The 18,222-nt window shown below is 51.0% G+C and overlaps 5 protein-coding genes across 5 annotated transcripts; 3 read left to right on the forward strand and 2 right to left on the reverse strand.

The window, feature by feature from the left end:
* Window positions 1-962: 962 nt before the first annotated feature.
* Window positions 963-1,256, forward strand: G6M90_00g061230 (uncharacterized protein; the record flags this gene model as incomplete). The annotated part of the gene is made up of 1 exon (XM_066130717.1): window positions 963-1,256. The coding sequence occupies one exon, from the start codon at window positions 963-965 to the stop codon at window positions 1,254-1,256; it is 294 nt and encodes a 97-aa protein (XP_065986669.1).
* Window positions 1,257-1,619: 363 nt separating this feature from the next.
* DCW1_4 (Mannan endo-1,6-alpha-mannosidase DCW1) lies at window positions 1,620-3,490 on the reverse strand (the record flags this gene model as incomplete). Its single annotated transcript, XM_014687259.2, has 3 exons — window positions 1,620-3,181; window positions 3,247-3,351; window positions 3,442-3,490. The coding sequence occupies 3 exons, from the start codon at window positions 3,488-3,490 to the stop codon at window positions 1,620-1,622; spliced, it is 1,716 nt and encodes a 571-aa protein (XP_014542745.2).
* A 3,955-nt stretch (window positions 3,491-7,445) lies between these two features.
* Window positions 7,446-8,148, forward strand: SNC2 (Synaptobrevin 2; the record flags this gene model as incomplete). Its single annotated transcript, XM_014687258.2, has 3 exons — window positions 7,446-7,568; window positions 7,829-8,060; window positions 8,129-8,148. The coding sequence occupies 3 exons, from the start codon at window positions 7,446-7,448 to the stop codon at window positions 8,146-8,148; spliced, it is 375 nt and encodes a 124-aa protein (XP_014542744.2).
* A 1,219-nt stretch (window positions 8,149-9,367) lies between these two features.
* On the forward strand, window positions 9,368-10,390 carry arg-6_2 (Protein arg-6; the record flags this gene model as incomplete). The annotated part of the gene is made up of 1 exon (XM_014687257.1): window positions 9,368-10,390. One exon carries the CDS (start codon window positions 9,368-9,370, stop codon window positions 10,388-10,390), a length of 1,023 nt encoding a protein of 340 aa, XP_014542743.1.
* Window positions 10,391-11,561: 1,171 nt separating this feature from the next.
* On the reverse strand, window positions 11,562-14,468 carry G6M90_00g061270 (uncharacterized protein; the record flags this gene model as incomplete). Its single annotated transcript, XM_014687255.2, has 3 exons — window positions 11,562-11,688; window positions 12,309-13,461; window positions 13,532-14,468. 3 exons carry the CDS (start codon window positions 14,466-14,468, stop codon window positions 11,562-11,564), a joined length of 2,217 nt encoding a protein of 738 aa, XP_014542741.2.
* Between the last annotated feature and the right edge of the window lie 3,754 nt (window positions 14,469-18,222).

Genomic DNA, 18,222 nt, shown 5'->3' on the forward strand with positions numbered 1-18,222 from the left:
GCGATGTTGGAAAGGCTCCCGGGCGCCTAGGTCGGGCAACGTAGATGATTAAATAAACCCGGAGGGTCCCGCAGGGATAATGGAACTCTGGGGCAGGCTAGCCTACCCGGTATGCGAGGCGCAATTCAACCTCTTTGAGTCTTGCCACTACACAACCATGGGCTACAGACCAAGTCGGTGCAAAGTCAGACTCGAGATTTTGTGAAGCAAAAAACAGTCTTCTCCTGCCATGTGTGATATCTGGCCAAAATGACATCTCATCCCGTCGTTGGCATCGGTGCGGGCCCCGAGATATGACAACTGGCCTCACGCGCGAGTCATTACGAAACCAACGCCGAAACAATGAGCCAAGCAATCGCATGACAGGCGATATTTCATGACAATTCGCCCATGCCCTCAACGCACCCCCCCCTGGTTGCAAATTACCTCTCCGCCTCCTCCATCCCCAGCGGGCTCGAAATCCACATCCTCTTACACCGATCAACATCACCGGCCTCGGCCTCGCTCCACGAGTGACAGAGTCCCAGCTTCCCATCGCACTCTAGACCCCTAACCAGTACGCCTGCAGGAAGAAGAAGCAAAACAAGACTGTCCGCCTCCCCGACTCTTGCAGTGAGGACTGACTTTGCATGGACTCGGGCATCCCGTCCTTGTATAAGAGCGGGTGTCACCACGGTTGAGACTGAGGCTCATTGAGGAAATGCCGGTGCGTCCCGGCGAAGTGGGTCGGCGGAACTCCGCCCGGCGGGATTCGAGATGCGGAGCTGTTTAGCAGAGTTCCCGATTTGGTAATTGGCCGACGTCGTGAAGGGGAACTAAACACCCATCGCCGGAATGGAGAGCTGTGAATACGCTGCCACAAAGTACCGACTCTTACAAATTGTGAGCAACCACGTCCGGCCCCTGGTGCGCATGTACACCGGGCTCGTGGACCAGTGAGTCAGGGACGTTGGCGGACGACCATGCAGCGGGACGCCATTGTACATACCGGGGTCGATGCGGACACGATTGGGAGATTTGGCGCGGCCGCGTTTCTGGGTCCCGAGAGATTCGACAAGCAGGAGATTGAGCTGGTGGACGAGTTTTCAACGGTGGATAAAGTGTTGGGAAAGTTGGGCAGAGCGACGGGGAGAGAATTGCAAATGGTGTATATGACTGATGAGAAGATCGCTGAGGGCTCTAATCTGTTTGTGACTGGGATGTTGATGATGAAAGGCTTGGCAGAGTGTGTGGAATCTTGGATATGGAGAGGGTGAAGGCGTGGGGGATGCCCGTCAGCTCCATGGATAAGTTCATTAGTAGGGGGATGGAGCGTGTCTTGCAGACGTGTAAGCAGGGCGATGGAGTTGAGTAGAATTGAGGTTACGGTTGAATACGAACGGAGCGAAAGGTCATTCTTTCTACCCTCTTTTTCCATGAGCAGGAATATACGCCTTGGGTTGGAATTTATACACTCTCTAATCGTGTTTATACTGCGCACACGCCATGCGCATAAGTGTGTCGTGGTTCTAGTTGTCGAAAACTATGTTCAGTCCGTGGCTTTGACGCCAGAATATCGTGCATCTCATGTAAAAATCGCGCTTCGTATGTCATCCCAAAACCAACGCCGGTCCCTGAAATCATGATTCCCCATCAGAAGCACCATGTATATCCCCTTTAAGTCCTAACCCTTGCCATGTAGGTGAAGGGAGTTCCGGAGTGTCAAGCCATATACCACTGGATACGTTTGGGCTCTGTCGCGGCCAACCGATTGGCATATTAGACAATCTTCGTTGGGTTCCCACGCTCTCACTACGAACACGGCCGATTCTGACAGCCGCAGCCTCTATAGCCTGGTTATTCTCGAGAACACTAGAGGTTGAGCTTCTTTTGCTAGTTGCATTGATTATGAAACCGCCTTTCCCGATTATTGGCCTATTTGGAGTAGCGCCGGCGACCGCGACAATCGCTGCCTTTGTAGATTTTCGGACGCCTTTGAACTGCTCTAGGGGGGGCTTGTCTGATGTTTCATCCACAAAAATCCATCCAATACCAATAATTAGAGCGGTGAGGAGGGCGATGGTTAAAATGGCAGCCCCTGCTTGATCGCCAGCTGTTATTGCCTTGTAGCCTGGAGACTTGGGCTCATTCCGTCCCATATCACCTCCGCCGAGGCCCGGGTTGCCTTTGCTGGTGCCACCATTGCCATGACTAACTGGAGCAGGACGATCTTGTATCAAACAAGCAAGAGTCACTTCCATTGCTGCCATCTGCTGGCCAACGCCAGTCGAGCCGTCATATTTGTCCTGGTTCCATTTGAGGCCGCACATGCGTTTGTTATTACCACCAACGCATTGCTTGGCTGCGGCGACAGCTGACGCCCGCAGATATGGCATGACAAAGTCGTAAGTATGAGGTGCCCATTTGGTGATGGCGGCAAACCAGCGACTGAGGTATGCCTTGAAAGATTGTTGGTCCAAGTTGCAGCGGTCTACGGGTTCGCAAGCGACTTCGGTCATGATATTTTTGTCTGGCCCAGTGAAGAAGACTCTACTCGCGCCGAGCAGATTGTCCAACCTGTCTTTCCAAACAGGATTTTCTGTATAGTTGTACATGGCGGCGGCACCGAGGATAAACCCACCGGCATTGTAAGAAAACTGATAGGGAACGTGATCAGTACAATTAGTACCAATGTGGGCTCCATCAATGACACGCCAGTACTTGTCAATAAACCCAACGTCTATCATCCAATCCCAAGACTTTTCGGCCCATTCCGCATATGAGTTGTTGCCAGTGTATAGAGCAAGTCTTGCGCCGAGTGCGAAGAAGCACGCTTGTGAAATGGAGTTTTTGTAGTCAAAGCCTTGGTTCCACTTGAAGATCTGCCATCGCAGACCTCCGTTGCAGTGTTCGGTATCCCATCGACTGGCTTGGGTGTTGAATACAGCCTGAGCCAGCGCCAACCACTGGGGCTTATCCGATGGCGGGTCGGGGAATTTGTATTCGGCAGCACTCATGACAGCGAGCCCCCAAAATCCCTGGTCATCGTTTCCCTCTGTCAATGTCTGGTTTCGGGGCATATAATCATTGGTATCCCCGACTTGAAACAACAGTGCCTGTTCCACAAGCTTGTTGTACTGATCATCGCCGGAGTAATACCAGTAGTCTATAAGAGCGCCCATCATTGCACCGGCCTCCCACCCTGAGATGTGTCAGATAACAAGGATCACAAGGGGGAATTGCGCTGCAGGACGAATTTTGACGTACAGTAATAAGGCTGCGGAAGGAGACCGGGAGTTCCTCCAGGTTTGTCGCCATCGTAAAATGTCATGAGATCCGCTGTCATTTGCTTGGCCACGGATAGGATGGATGCTGCGGGGATTCGGGTCAGATGTGATTCTACTTTCTCCAAGGCAGGGGTGGCGAGGATCTATAGTAGAAAAGAAACACGGGTATACGCACTGGTTGAATTGGTATCTAGCTCGTATGCCAAAGCAAGAGGACCTGCCATTATTAGCATTGTTGTAGCCAACATCTTGGCAAAGTTGACTCCAAGTAGACGGTCGACCATGATCCAGGTGGATGGGGTGCTGAGAACCACGGCTTGCAAACGGCGTTTTAACACCGGATAAGCTGGTGCCGGTCCATACACCTAACAACCGTCCACTTCAAGAGAATAGGGCATTGATTGAGACTGTTGTAGGATAAGTGTGTGTAAAATGGTGGAAAGAGGAGTGAGTGAAGAAGGGACTCTCAACAAAAGAATGAAGAAACGACGGCAAGAATACCCAGGACGCTGTGGAGACTTGAGATGGCTGGCGAGCTGTCTCCGAACTTCAAGCTTAATATGATCTAGTGCGGCTGGAACAGGATGTACTCGACATGATGCGCCAGACTCGAGCAACGAGAAGAAAGCCAGTTGCCAACAGAGCAAATCGTGTGAGTGGGGAATAGTGCAGCGAAGTCGCAGATGAGCGTAATGGGCGTGATGGGCGTCAACGTTTGTTGGTCGTATAAGAGGAAGGGTTCATGAGAGACGAGTTTGACCAATGGCCCGCAGCCGGTCAATGCCCTCACTGCCTGGGGTGTGGCCGGGGAACGGAAACAAAGGTGAGCAACTGAACTTGTTTGTTTGCTAGGGACGACTGGATGCTTCAGGCGACAATCAGTGTGAGCGGCATGTGTTCTAAACGCTCAATGCGGTGATGTAACTGTTTGATGTAGGTAAGTTTGGAACTTCAGGATGGATTAGGACCTTGATGTCAGCGTCACCGGCTAGACGGGAGGCGCGGGGGGGCTGGGCGGCGGAATTGGGCAACGTCGGGTAGTATTGCGAAAAGCTTGGTAAAGGCCAAGATTCACATGCAGCCAGTGTCGAAGAAGAGAAAGGTTTCTAGGTTGGACAAGTCGGCGTGTCCCTCAGAGAGAAGAGGTAGAAAGTGGTCGTCCTGATAAATGGGCCATCATCCATTGCGTTGGGTTTGTTTCCAATATCTAGGTTGGAAGGAAGGAGTGGCCGAGCGACTTCCCGCTCAAGTGAGTGTACATGCACATGGGGACGTGAGAGCGTGCATGCAATTGCGCATGTGTATAAGAATATGAATGAGTTGGAGAATACACAGGACTCATTGGTGTGAATTCCCATTGCGAATGCCAGAGTCGGCATCTGGGGCACACCGCGGTTCAATATGCGTGTATGCAAGTCTATTACGTGTGTATGGACATGATATACGAACTATAGCAGCTCCATCGAGGCTAAAATATGCATGGCCTTTGAAATATCAGCTGCCTTTCTTCTTTCGGACGAGATACGGGCAGATGGCCTGACGTCGTCCATACTAGTGACATAGGCACCTGCATGTGCCCAAGTCTCTACCTACTTAAGTACTTTATGGTGAGTACTTCAGCACCTGGGTGGACGGAGCTGGTGCGCAAAAACGCGAGCTCTCGCAGTCAGGTCGGTCTTCTGGTTTGACATCTGGAGCCTGGAGAGGCCACTACAGGAAGCCACAGCTAGCAGGTAGGCCACTGCGGACAACCGATGACGCCGGGCGACTCCACTGTCCACGCTGCAAGCGACCCAACTTGGCCGACACGAGCTTCGATGTCCTGCAACATTGCACAGGGGATTAACTTCGCGGGTGCAATAGATTCCTCGGAATTACCTGTCATCTTCGGGCGACAATGTCTAGACATGACCAGGTAATTCTGCCGCACCAATGTACCCCTTGTTGTGCCGGAAAGGCATTTCTCAAACAGCAACCAATACCCAGTCTTTGTGCCAATCCCATAAACAAAAATAGATTTGTTGGGTTGATAACTCCTTGACGGCCACGTGCGGGGAGAGGAGGTGTGACAAGCGGCCAGGTCAAAGTTTAACTGGTCCCCAAGCACGATGCAATACCTCTGATGCCAGCTGTCTACGGAGTAATGTCAAGTCTGTCACAGTACTCCGTACGCCGTACTTGAGAAGTTGCTCGATGTCCGTTCTTGGCGGCAATTAGTCGCAGCCATGCAACCAGGCCGGGATGCAGGTGCTGCGTCACCATCGAGGCTGGGACCTCTCAATGTCTGGCCTCCATCCTTCAACACGAATCTCTCTCGCGCACATCCGGGCTTGCTTCGCAGAGTCTCTTAATGATCGCAACCCAATTAATTCATCTCGTGTACATCACTCGGGACAGAAGGTACATTGTGATCACCAGCCAGGGTCATCCAGTCTACTTGGCAACTCAAGCTTCCTAAACTCGTGTCGTTGTACAATATCGTGATACGCTGCTGAATCGAGCGGGGAATACCCGCAGAACCAACCAAGTTGACGGCGGGCCAGATTCAACCACGAAATAGTTGCGGCCGCGCCACCAAACCAACCGATTGCAGGGCACAAAGTACCACATAAACCTCCGGATGCCGCATTCGATGTCTTTGTCCCGCCTACCTAGGTAGGTAATGCTAAATAATGACCGTCATCGTAATGTCACGAGCCACAACTGCGTATTTGGTCGTGCCGTCGTGTCATCGTGTCATCACCACCAGGTCCATTAATAAGGGCTGTCAACCAAGGCTTGCATTGCCGTGGCATTAAGCTTGATTGGGTAGCAAAACGGCATCCTGAATTAACCTTGGTGCTCTGCATTCCGTGCCTGATAACCACGTAGTCTGGCATGGGGAACAAGTGATGTTGGCCAGCCAACTCACTCAAAGCTGATCTTCTTGGACCTGCTTCCCTTGCATGGGTACGAGTACGTAGCATGACTGCCCGCTCCCAATCAACCTGCAGACGCCATCGAGATGCTAAACTTGGAAGGCTGGTATCCCGTCAAGGTGATAGTTGTCTGCTCGCTGCCACGTCTTTGAGTTGGTTGTACGTTTGTGACAGCAATTGCGCTCTATCCTTCGCGTCGAGTTGCTGCATTCGTGCCTCGTTGTCCGTCCCTATTCTGAAACACCTCTGCGACGATCTTCAAGATCAGCACGACTCGCCATTGCACTGAAGCCGCATGCTAACGCAGGTATATGCTGTCCGCGACTTTATGAACGGATTTAGAAATCCACCCGTCAAACAAATTGGAGCTATCAGGAGTCGTCAAGGCCAGCCAGCCCGGCCATACTGCTCTCTTCTAATCCTTGATTCCTCTCCCAAGGACACGACAAGCAGCAATTCTGTGGCTTAGCAATGTGCTCGTGGCTGGGTAAATCACGTGAACTTACTCACTCTGACACATGACCTTGACGCAGATTCGTCACTGTGGCAAATTCGGCTGGCTCTTACATGTACACCGTGCGGAGTGGGCCCGTGCCCTGTCGATGAGACGAAAATGGAGACAACAAAATAATCACGTCAGGCTGCAGGCTCAGCATTATAATGATGGGACAACCGTTGATATTAGTATTAAACCCGTAGACAAGGCTTACTTTATTATGCTAACGCATGGGGGCAGATCCGCTTGCACTGACGTTTGGGGCTCCTTCCGGCAATGAGCAGAAATCGAGCACCCATCTGCATGTGCAGGGTTTGATCAAGAATCACACAGTGACGTGTGTCAAAGTGACAAACGCAATAGCGGCCAATGCTTCGAAATCAAGAGTGTTTGTTGTAGAAGCACCAGAATACATACGGAGTACAACTTGCAGGGAAGGCCGGAACGAGTGGCTCCGTGCCCTCCGTGTACATGGTCATAATCGCCAAGCATGTCGGTAGGCGCTTCGCCTCGCCAACCAGGAGACGGCTACTCGAGAAGGGGGGTGGGCGCAGTCTTGCCTCCTCTGCCAACTCGGAATCTCATCTGTCAATCCTGTTCTTCCAACACATTTGACCAAATCGTCCTTCTCACGCTGCGCATCTGTCAACATCGTTGTCATCAAATTTTTGAACGCTCTTCGTCTGTCCGATCGCAAGTTCTCTTGACTTTGCACCGAATTTATTTCATCCGCCGACCGAACCTATAGTCACCAAACTCTTCAAAATGTCCAACAACCTATCCTACGGGCAAGGTGGCCATTACAGCTCCCAGGATGTGACGCCGTCCAACACCAATCAAAATTTCGATGGCAGTGCTCAAGATGGTAAAATACAAACAATTCAGAAGGTAGGTACTTGTTCCTATTGAGACACGAATGGCATGCTTTGGTGCGGCCTCGAAATTAGGCTGTTGAATACTCTCTATGCCTAGCTACTGTGCCCCAAAGTTTGTTCGGCCAGAAGACAAACAGCTATTGAAGCCGTTAAAAGTCACTCTGTGGGAATGACAGCGACAGTCGGAACCTGACCTGGCCATGACTATTTCTTTAGCACAATGCACGAAATGCTGCCAAATATAGCCCAGCAGTGCTGACTGAACCGTAATAGGATTTGGCGGCGGCGACGGAAATCTCGCGCCACAATCTTAACTCGATGAAGGATCGAGGGGAAAACCTCGATGGCCTGCAAGACAAGACCAGCAACCTAGCGGATTCTTCCCAACAATTCCGTCGCGGCGCCAACAGAGTTCGCAAGCAAATGTGGTGGAAGGACATGAAGATGCGCATGTGTTTGATTGTTGGCATCATTATCCTTCTGCTTGTTATTATCATCCCTTCTGGTACGTGATTGTTTTGCCTGGGGTTCATTACATTCGGGACGTGGGTCTTGTCTAACATATTCTTCTAGTTGTTGCCACTCGTCATTAATCGCGATCCTTTTGTTTTTTGGGTACAGGCTCTAGCAAGAATGGAGCGACAGTCTAGATACCGTTGTGGAACTAGTTATGTGCGACGGCAGCGGAACTTGCGACAACAAGGCGATGAAGCCATCGACACCGCAAATATTCATTTTGAGCACGACGGAGTTGGCTCACCTGGAGCTGGAGTAGTTTGTTTTGGGCTCACTCTGCCCGCTCTGCTTTGTCTCTGGAAGATGGCCATGACACTCGCCACTGGCGAGTGTCGGCAGCCTGATAACCAGCTATCGGTGTGGCTAGTTGGGAGCAGCCCAAGCCTATATGTATGGTTCAGGGTTTGGCGTTGCACACAGTATAATTGAGATATTTTAGTCGTTTTATTCTTACCTATTGTGTGCTGATTAATTTGCATGTGACGACGCGCCGTTCGATTGGATACTGGAGATGCTGCGAGGCCGAAAGCTGGGGAATGTCGTGGCCGGCCGAGTATCAGGTTGCATCGACAACCGGGCCTTGGGTTGTGCTCTGACATTTAGAAAAGCCTCACGCACTGGACTGGAATGGGATATCGGCCACAGCTTGCCGGAAAAGGGGGACGTGCGAGCTCTGGATAAAGCGGCACGCAATGAAACCTCGGACAATTACGCAACCACGCAAGGTCGAGACTCGACATGGTGAGCTGATGGACCGGACCGGAGTGCCAGATTCTACAGTCGTTCTTTCATGGGCAGCTGTGTCTTGTGAACATGCTCAGGCCGCATTTGTGCGAGTACATATACGCAACACTAGGTGGTTTGTAATTTGCACGAGACTAAGTCAAGGTTGGAAGGTATGCGGTCTTTTTTATCAGTTGCCGAAACGGCAAGAACTGACAATTCGGCCGGCTGGTAGGCGGGTCGGCAGACCGCATACCTTCATACTGCATACACACTACCAAGTATATATCACCAGGCTCCCTGTGCCCGCCCATCTGATATTTTTGCTCTCATTCGCAGAGCTTCTCTGCTCCCCTGCACTCGACCTCAATTGCCTCAGGACCTTTCCTCCCGCCCCGACGTCTTGCTGACTTGGCTTGTTGGCATCAAACACGGCCTTTCAAGTACCCAGTTGCCAGGGCTAGGTACCGAGTACGCTGCACTCAAGCTCTTCGCCCCACGACAGATTCTCTCACGGCAAGCCACCATACTCTTTCTTGTGTCGTCCATTCCTCCCAATCTTCAATCAGGACGATGCTGTCTGTCACAGCTACCTCCTTGCGGGCAGGCTCACGACGAGCTGTATCCCGAGTAGCTGGAGCTTCGTCCGTCGCGGCTCCGAGACAGATCCGACGTCCCAATGTCGCCCTATGCCAAGCCCTCTCCACCACGACCGCGTTGGCATCACCACCTGCCCGAGACCGTGCACGAGAGATTGTTGCCCAGACTGTGAGCAACATTGGCAGCAACCAGCAGTACCTCAAGTTGTTTACTTCGGTTTCATCCCAGAAGTTCGCCGTCATCAAGGTCGGCGGTGCCATATTGACGGAATATATTAGTGAGCTCTGCAGGAGCTTGCTATTTCTATACGAAGTGGGATTGTATCCTGTAATTGTCCACGGAGCCGGGCCCCAATTAAACCGGCTTCTGGAAGAAGCTGGCGTTGAACCTCAGTTTAAGGAAGGTATCCGTGTGACGGATGCTAAGACGCTTGGTGTCGCCAGAAAGCTCTTCCTCGAGGAAAACTTACGACTTATTGATCGTTTGGATGAACTTGGTGTCGCCACCCGTTCATTGAGTGGAGTCTTTATGGCGGATTATCTCGACAAGGAAAAGTGGCAGTATGTGGGCAAGATTACCAAGGTTAACAAGGAGGCCATCGAAAAGTCTATCGAGGCCGGATACATTCCCATCTTGACTTCTATGGCTGAGTCTGAGGATGGCAGACTACTCAACGTTAATGCAGATGTCGCTGCCGGTGAACTTGCCCGTGCTTTGGAGCCTCTTAAAATTCTTTACCTCTCCGAAAAGGGGGGACTTTTTGACGGCGAAGGCGAGAAGATCTCCCACATTAACCTGGATAAAGAATTCAATCATCTCATGTCTCAGCCCTGGTGCCGGTACGGCACTCGTCTTAAGATTAAGGAGATTAAGGAGCTTTTAGACACCCTTCCACGCAGCTCGAGTGTTGCCATCATCCATCCGAGCGAGATGCAAAAGGAACTTTTTACTGATTCTGGTGCTGGTACTCTTATCCGTCGTGGTGATAAGATGTAAAAGGTTTCTTCTGTTGCTGAATTCGAGGACCTTGAAAAGCTTGAGGCGTCTTTGATTCGGGTACCGCGAAGGTCTGGACGCCGAGGCTACTGTTGAGCGATATATTGCTTTCCTTCAAGAGAATTCCTTCACTGCTTATTACGACACTATGCAATGTCTATCTATTGTCATGCCGCCTAACAAGGACCGTGCTATGGCTTACTCTGGCCACGTTGACCATCACCAAGTCTGGCTGGTTGATGAATGTCGCTGAAAACGTTTCCCCCGCGATTAAGAAGGACTATCCCAGCTTTGCTTGGACCGTCCGTCAGAGTGACGAGAATCTCACTTGCGTATTTGAGAAGCCTGATGGCAGTTTCAATAATAACGGTAGCGTTCTCTTCTACTACGGCTGCGACCTCCGATCTGATGCCCTGGCCCCCGTGTATGATGAATCCATCTCCCACGGCCGTGCTATGCTCTGGAGTTCCAATCTTTCAACATGCCTCTCAACAAGACCATGACCTCTCGCGACATTCGACAAATCTACCAGGACCGGTATGCTGGTGGCTCGTCGTCGTCGTCGGCGAGGCGCCGCTCCTCAAGAACGTCATGAACAAGCACGGCGTGGAATTGGTGCATTCGCCGTTCATAGCACGATAGTCATATGTGGCAGCATAGACAACTTGCTCAAAGGTGCTGCGACACAGTGTTTGCGTATGTTTGGACCTCCAATCTTGTCGAATGAAGTGATGTGCTAATATTGGCTACACAGAAACATGAACCTTGCGTTAGAGTGTGCCGAATATGAGGGTATCCCTACCATGTAAATGGTCAAGATCAGTGGGGAAGGAGTCGATAACACGGCGTGCCGGGAGATTTTTTATAGGGCCGCTCTCTCAACCGTTGGATCGCATTCTCCGTTTTGTGCTTGACGTTTTACGAAGTCAGAAAACGCCATGTATGGCGTGCCAAATGGCCTTGAGCTCTTCCTTAGGAGTACAATGGTTTTAGACATGGGTATTGGGTGTTTTGCAGCCATGCTCTATTGTAATACCGATTGCGCGCACTTCTTGAAAGCATGGTGATATTGAGTAGTGAGCATACAGTGTCTCGGAAGGGGGAAAACATCGATGCCATGGCCATCAACCCTGTGTTTTGCCCATATAGCCCCCATTCACACGCTGTCCGTCTAGTACCAAGGCATCTCGGTGTTTTTGAAGGCCTCCTTCATTGTCGCCCTGACATGCTCTACCAATTTGTCTGCGTCCTTGAACTTGCCGATTTTGTCGTGGGCCGATACAAGCTGCAATTGAATACTGTGGAATATTAGGCTCTTTTTTTCCACCGCTGGTGGACAGACTTCTACAATAAGCTTGAGCAGGCCAATAGCCTCTTCGAGATGTCCATGAGCCATCCATGCTTTTGCCAGTTGGAGCTGTGACTTGAGGCGCATTTCGTGGGTTTCTGGCAGGGTATTCCTCTGTGAATTTACCAGGTCTTGCAGCAGCGCAAGACCTTTTTTTACTTGGCCATTCGAAAGAAGTACCTCTGCAAGAAGATGTTTCGCAGGAAGCACACGGTCACCTAGTATTTCCATTGTATTCTCGTCTGGTCCATTTTACTACGTCATGTCCCATGGCTGACTCTAGCCAGTTGGCTCGCTACACTAGGTTTTCAAGGATAGCAATCGCCCCATGACACTGCCCGGCTCAGCTGTACCTGACATCCCGAGCTCGCTCTGTATCTGAAGTCTCTTTTGGTTATCCCGGGACGAGGTTTCTTTTTCAAATTCCACCACCTGCTGAGTGCCTAGCAACAGCTGTTTTCCAGCGCCAATCCCCGCGTAAACATGGTGTGACGAAAAAATTCCAGACGGGCTTGCGGATCGTGTGTTGTCTCCCCTGTGCCAAGCGGAAGCACATGCGGAAGATCTGACTGCCACAACTCCTGCTTTTGGACATGCTCGTTTGGGAATATCGGGGATACTCGGTTGAGATGAGAGATGGTCTCTTGCGTCTGTTCTTCGTCGAAGAGCTGTTTCGAGCAGGACCTGAGGGCAAGATGCACCAAGCGATGCATGTCCAGAATCCTGCCACCCTCTCGCCGACTCAAGAAGTTGTAGGAGCAGAGCAAATTGATTGCCTCGGCCTTCTTGGGCCCTCGTCCAAGAGGGAGCACCGAGGTAGGTATACCCTTTGGACTTGTCCACCGGAGAAAAGACAGTAACTGGGCAGCATGGGCACTTGTGTTGCGAATTGCCATAAACGACGCATACCAAGTAGTTAATATAGACCCCTGGCTCCTGCTGTGGAATGTTTCACTGCGCAATTGTGAGCCAAAAAGGTGAGTCGGGCCGGTATTATCACGGTCCTGCTCCATCTCGCCGTGGTGACGTACGAACTCGCTGACGGACATGCAGTTTACATTCATGTAAGTGACTGCTTGTGCCACGGCGAGAGGAAGATACTCGAGCCTCTCCATAAGACAAGAGAGAGTTTCATCAACGTCGTCTCTTCGCAGCTCGCGGTTGTCGCTGAGACACGTCTCCAGATAGCGCTTCCCCTCGCCCAACGACATTTCTATTAATTTGACAACATTCTGCGGGTCCGCAAGGCTGTTTGCGACCGCTGACGTGCGTGTGGTGATGAGCATTCTGCCCCTCGGGCTCTGAGGAAGGCAGTCGAGCAGGCGGCGAGGATCATCGGGTGTTGCGTCAACTAGAGACATGTCGTCGACACCGTCTACGACAAGGAACCACGGTCCGGAAGCATCAGAGGAAAGATGGGCTTGAAGGGTTTCTGGTGGATTTTCGCCGAGGCCAGAGCTTATACCAAGAGTCTGGACAAGCTCCGCGGCTGCTTGTTCAAACGCAGCCATGGTCTGCGCCGGCATCCAGATGACGGAATAATCCTCCATTGCTTCCTTGACCCGATGCGCCATCTCGAGGGCAACCTGCGTTTTGCCCATTCCACCGAGCCCGGAGAGCGCCACTCGTTTTACCCCCAGGGAGAAGAGCTTGTGTCGAATATTGTCAATGGTGTTTTCACGTCCTACAAAGCACAAGTTCTTTGCGTAGGACAGGCTGCATACTAAATGGGCAACGACAAGTCAATACGTACTCTACCTACTCCGTTTGCCCATTCACAGGTCGACACGCACCTCTTCTAGGTCGTTCGGGGGGTCCTATCTGCAGAATAATCTCCTTGGCATAGGCTGCTGCCATGGCTGCTGCGTAGGGTAGCCAGGCTTCGTTTGTCCTTTCGTCTGCGTAATCACAAACGCCACGAACGACGCCGACCGGAATGATGGGTACTATGCCGGCTGCTGCCGTCTCAATACCGACAAGGTTATGCTTGTCCCTCAACTCGTCCCGTTTCGAAGCATTCTCTACAAGTGTGCTGGCGGAGCCAATCATACCATACCATACGCGGGTACGCTTCTCGGCCTCTCGAGTCCTTCTCTTCACTACAGACTCCCCAGTTTCGTACAGCAGGTCCAAATCCTGGCCCGGATCGGCGAATGTCTCGGGGTGGTTTAGATTGCCCATCATCTCTTGGTAGTGCTTCAGAAACGAAGGCTGGTCTTGCAAGAAATCCCCTGCTTGGATCTGGCGGATTGCCGACCTGACGAGCTTGTCAGTCATGTCCAGCCAGCCTCGGCGGCGAAGCACAAATCCGTTTTCGGTCCATTTACCCAGCTCCAAGTTGATTAGTCCTGGGAGCTCGCCGTCTTGTTGGGCCACAAGCACGTCGCCGCGTCGGATATCCCTCTCTTGACCGCCGCCGACGTTGGGCATGCCAGCAGCAACTCCGACGAGGAGACCGAACCACAGGTTGGGGAAAAACGTCTTGACTTGTCTCGAAAGAGCGGCGGCAGAGCCCAAATCGCAGTCCTCGCCTGCGGGTAGCGTGGCAACGATGACATTGTGCCCGCCCATCTCGCCTGGTGTGTACAGATACTCGTAGCCTCTTGCCATGGGAAATCGGCCATCGTGTCTATTATCGAGCATCAGAGTTGCTGCGACGTTCTCAATCTCCAGTGGAGCAATTATTGCAATGTGGTAGTCTTCTGGGTTCAGCGGCCGAGTCACCTTCATTGTGATTCTTCAGGCATACGTTGTTTGACGGAAAATAGACAACACAGCTTTACAAGGGTAGTGACAAAAAGCAAATTCATATGGAATAAGGCTACGAAGAAGCGGAAAATGAGAAGACATTCTTGGTTACTTGGGCAGCTGCCATTTATCAATCTCGGCTGTTGCAACTGGGAAGACGTTGTGTACGTGTGAGGCTTTGCAGCAAACCAACCATCTCGCCCGCCCTGCTAGACGCTGTACTCTACAGTTTGACCGTCGATTGGTCCATGTCGATTTTATTTGACGCGGAAAGCCATTTTGTAACCTGGTCGGCCTCCTGCGGCCAAGTCTCAGGATATATTGATGCGGGCGGCAATGCTCCATATGCGCCGAGTCTATTATTAGTCTCGAGTGCTTCGTCTGCACATGCTCCTAAAGGAACTCGGTGCCCTGCTATCAATTGTCAACTTTGCTGAAGCAGGGCTCAGCCAAATTTCTTTCCTTGGTAAACCGTATCCAACAACTTGATCTCGTCGTGAAGACCCGTCTTTGGCGTGGTAGGCACAACTTACAAGGCTGCTCCAGCGTCAGCCAACATGCGCCCACATCAGCCGCGCGACGGAGTGCCTTTGTACGCAGACGGTTAAATAGCCCTGCCAGGAAGCTCCAGTGGAAATGCCATCTTCAACCGAGACCCAATCGTCCTCTCCTGCGCAGCATGTTACAGCGCCGACAAGATGTGCAGAGAGGCCGGGCCTGTGGGATACATGCTTCAAAGACTGCGTCCCACGGTTATCGAAGGCACTTGCTCTCCCGCAGGCTGCCTCTTCACACAGCCCGATGCTGTGTCCCCAAAAGATACGCTGTTGTGTTTGACTTGTCAGCTTCGCCGCCTCGGCCTGATGACTTAACGCCAACCCCAAACCAACCTGCTCACCTGTCTGAACAGTAAAGATGATTACAAGGTGTCAATCGGTTGCGGAAAAGAGCCCGCTGAGCTTTCAGCTGCGCGCATTGCTGGGCAAAACGTTTTTTGCGCAATTATTTGCACATGATGGGGAACAAGGGCCGCTTGTCGATGTTGCCCGCATGAGAACGAGCGGCAGCCACAAAATGCAGAACATTGGAAGCATTCGGTCGAGGCGGAATGGGCTGCTACCCTCCTTTTTGCGTACGGTTGACGTGGTCGCCTGCTGGGCGGAATGAGGATTTGGTCGAGGAGGAATAAATGCACAGAGGCTGAGCGAGATGAGGGTGGAGGAAACTATCCTGATCCTGGGAAAGGTAGCACGGGCATTTTTTGCAGATGAGCGGGCGGGATTTGGTGCTTTTGCCACCGGATATGTACACCTTGTCAACTGTCCGCCTGCATATCATACAAGCGAGGCGGAATTCATTACCAAATCAAACAGTCTTTTGTCGAATCAGAGGCAATACATGGTATGTTTATGACGTGTTGACACTTTGGTATCACTGTGGTTTCTTGTTGTATTAACTTGCTACTGCTATGCGAAACTCCATATAATATAATAATTCAAGTTATTTGTTGTTTCCTTCTTAAGGCAAATGATCGTGCACGCATAATATCTGGTAATGTAGTATTAGGCTGTACTAAGCCAAGAACAGTAAGAGACCAAGAAAATAGTGCTTTATAATATAATAATTGAAGCACTATAATGTGCAGCAACCCTTGTGGTATAATATATACCCTTGTGGTATAAGCGAAACCTAGTAAATAGCAAACATGGTCTCTTGAAGACAGTGTTGAAAATGTTTATAATAAGACTAGGGGTATGGTTGCTGGCTTCAACCTGCCATTGCATTAGACGACGTAGGGAAGCCTCAATCGGTGGCACTAGGGTCGACAGAATTAGCGGCTGACGCTGCCATTTCGGTGTGCAGTGCGGAGTACTCCATAGTTGGTTGTATATCGGGACAACTCTCTTCCTCACTTGACGCTTCTTGTTTCCTGGAGGTGAAATGTGTCATCACGGCAAGTTATTATTATCGGAAATAAGTCCATTTACACAGGGCAGGGTTTATAAGGTTGAGAAGCAGTTCATTTCTCTTGTGCAGATTTTGAAATTACTATTACTACTTGCTTAAAAAGGCTTGTTAATATAAAGTTGAAGGGGTAATAATTAAAGTCTACGGTACTACAGGTAATTGGCCCGCCTCTCATCTTCTGACATCTATGATTTTATAACACTAAGCAATTACTCCAAGTCTGCTTGTTCAATGAACAGAGGCAGCCCTATAACACCACCAAACCTGCCTCTCGTAGAAGCTGACCAAATCAGCCAAGAACGCATATTCCTATACTTCCAATACAATGTAAACAATATCACGAAACCACGCGCTTTGTCTATGCGCCCTGGCCTTGCAGGGGAATACCCTGCTTGCATGCTCGGCGCCCATCCCCAACTCCCAAAGCACATTTACGACTTACACGAGGCCGGCTCGGCATCAAAAGGCAATCAACCTCCGTCCATCAAGGATCCTACCAACATGCTGCTGCACCTTGTCAAACCTCATATACGAACACGTCTCACTCTCCAGGTGATTGAATAGTCCAGCCCGCGACACAAATTGCTTCGGGCACCCACCCCGATAATTCGGGCAATGGTACACTTTTTCCTTATGTGTAGGAGAATTCAGATGCATGTTCAATCCATGTAGGGAGTTGAATTGACTGTGGTAGATGTAGCACTCCCAGGCGTCCCCGTTGTACGCCAAATGGTTGGCCTTGTACGTGGTGGTTTCTTCGGGGTGCCACCCGATCTGCTTGTTCGTAATGACGCCATGAGGGTCGCGTTGCTGGATCAGTGCCAGTATTATCTCTCTGTTGAGTGAAGGTGCGTTGTTGCAGGAACCCGTTTTGAGGTGGTGGCTGAGGCCGCTGGCGCTGGTAAAGCCCGTCTGGCAGAATGGGCATGGAACCTAAGTTTCCCGGTGGACCCTGGAATTAAGATGCTTTGGACCCGCCAGAAAAGGCGTTCTGGACATGATGCGGCGTGGGTTTTTGGGGGGGAATATCTACCATCTGGAGGTTGTTGGCATTTTCGAAACGCCGGTCACACGACTTGCAGTAATTCTGGTAGTGGCCTTGGGCCTGCATGTGTGCTTCGGCGGCGCTCTTCGTGGCAAACTTGCTGGAACAAGTGTCGCAAGGAAAACGAGGTGCCCAGTGGCTTAAGGCATTCATATGCTGCTGGACTGCGTGTACGGAACGGAACTCGCTGGTGCAAGTGTCGCATTCATACTGTGGGCCCCAGTGGTCGGTATCGTTCATGTGCTGCTCGCAGGAGCGGGCGCTGTAGAACTCCCTTGTGCAAGTGTCGCACTCGTACATCTTCAAGGTGATGTGGTGATACCAGGATGAGTGTCGTGTAGGGAACGAATTGATTGATGACGATTGTGAGCGTGAAGGACGCAGACCAAGTGCAGGGCAGAGAAGAATAACATTGCGATGTCAGCCGAGAGACCACATCAACGCCAGGGCCGTTACATGATACATGCTGCAGACAGACTGTGTTTTGGATTGTATTGACAGACATACAACATATCCCCTGAATGTTTAGCCATGTGTGACATCAGTGTATGGGGCCAGCTGGCAGGTTATTCACTAACAGCTGTCAGGCCCCGGCGGGGTGGGCCGTGTATTTTTTTTTTTCTTTTTCGGAAAAGCTGTTATTGCGATACAAAGAGAATGGCGAAATATAAATCCTGGAATAAAGTACTAATTTTTCTACTAAAAATCGATGCTTTATGTAAT

Source organism: Metarhizium brunneum, chromosome 3 (genome assembly GCF_013426205.1).
Source record: "Metarhizium brunneum chromosome 3, complete sequence".
In the NCBI taxonomy this organism is placed as follows: Eukaryota; Fungi; Ascomycota; class Sordariomycetes; order Hypocreales; family Clavicipitaceae; genus Metarhizium; species Metarhizium brunneum.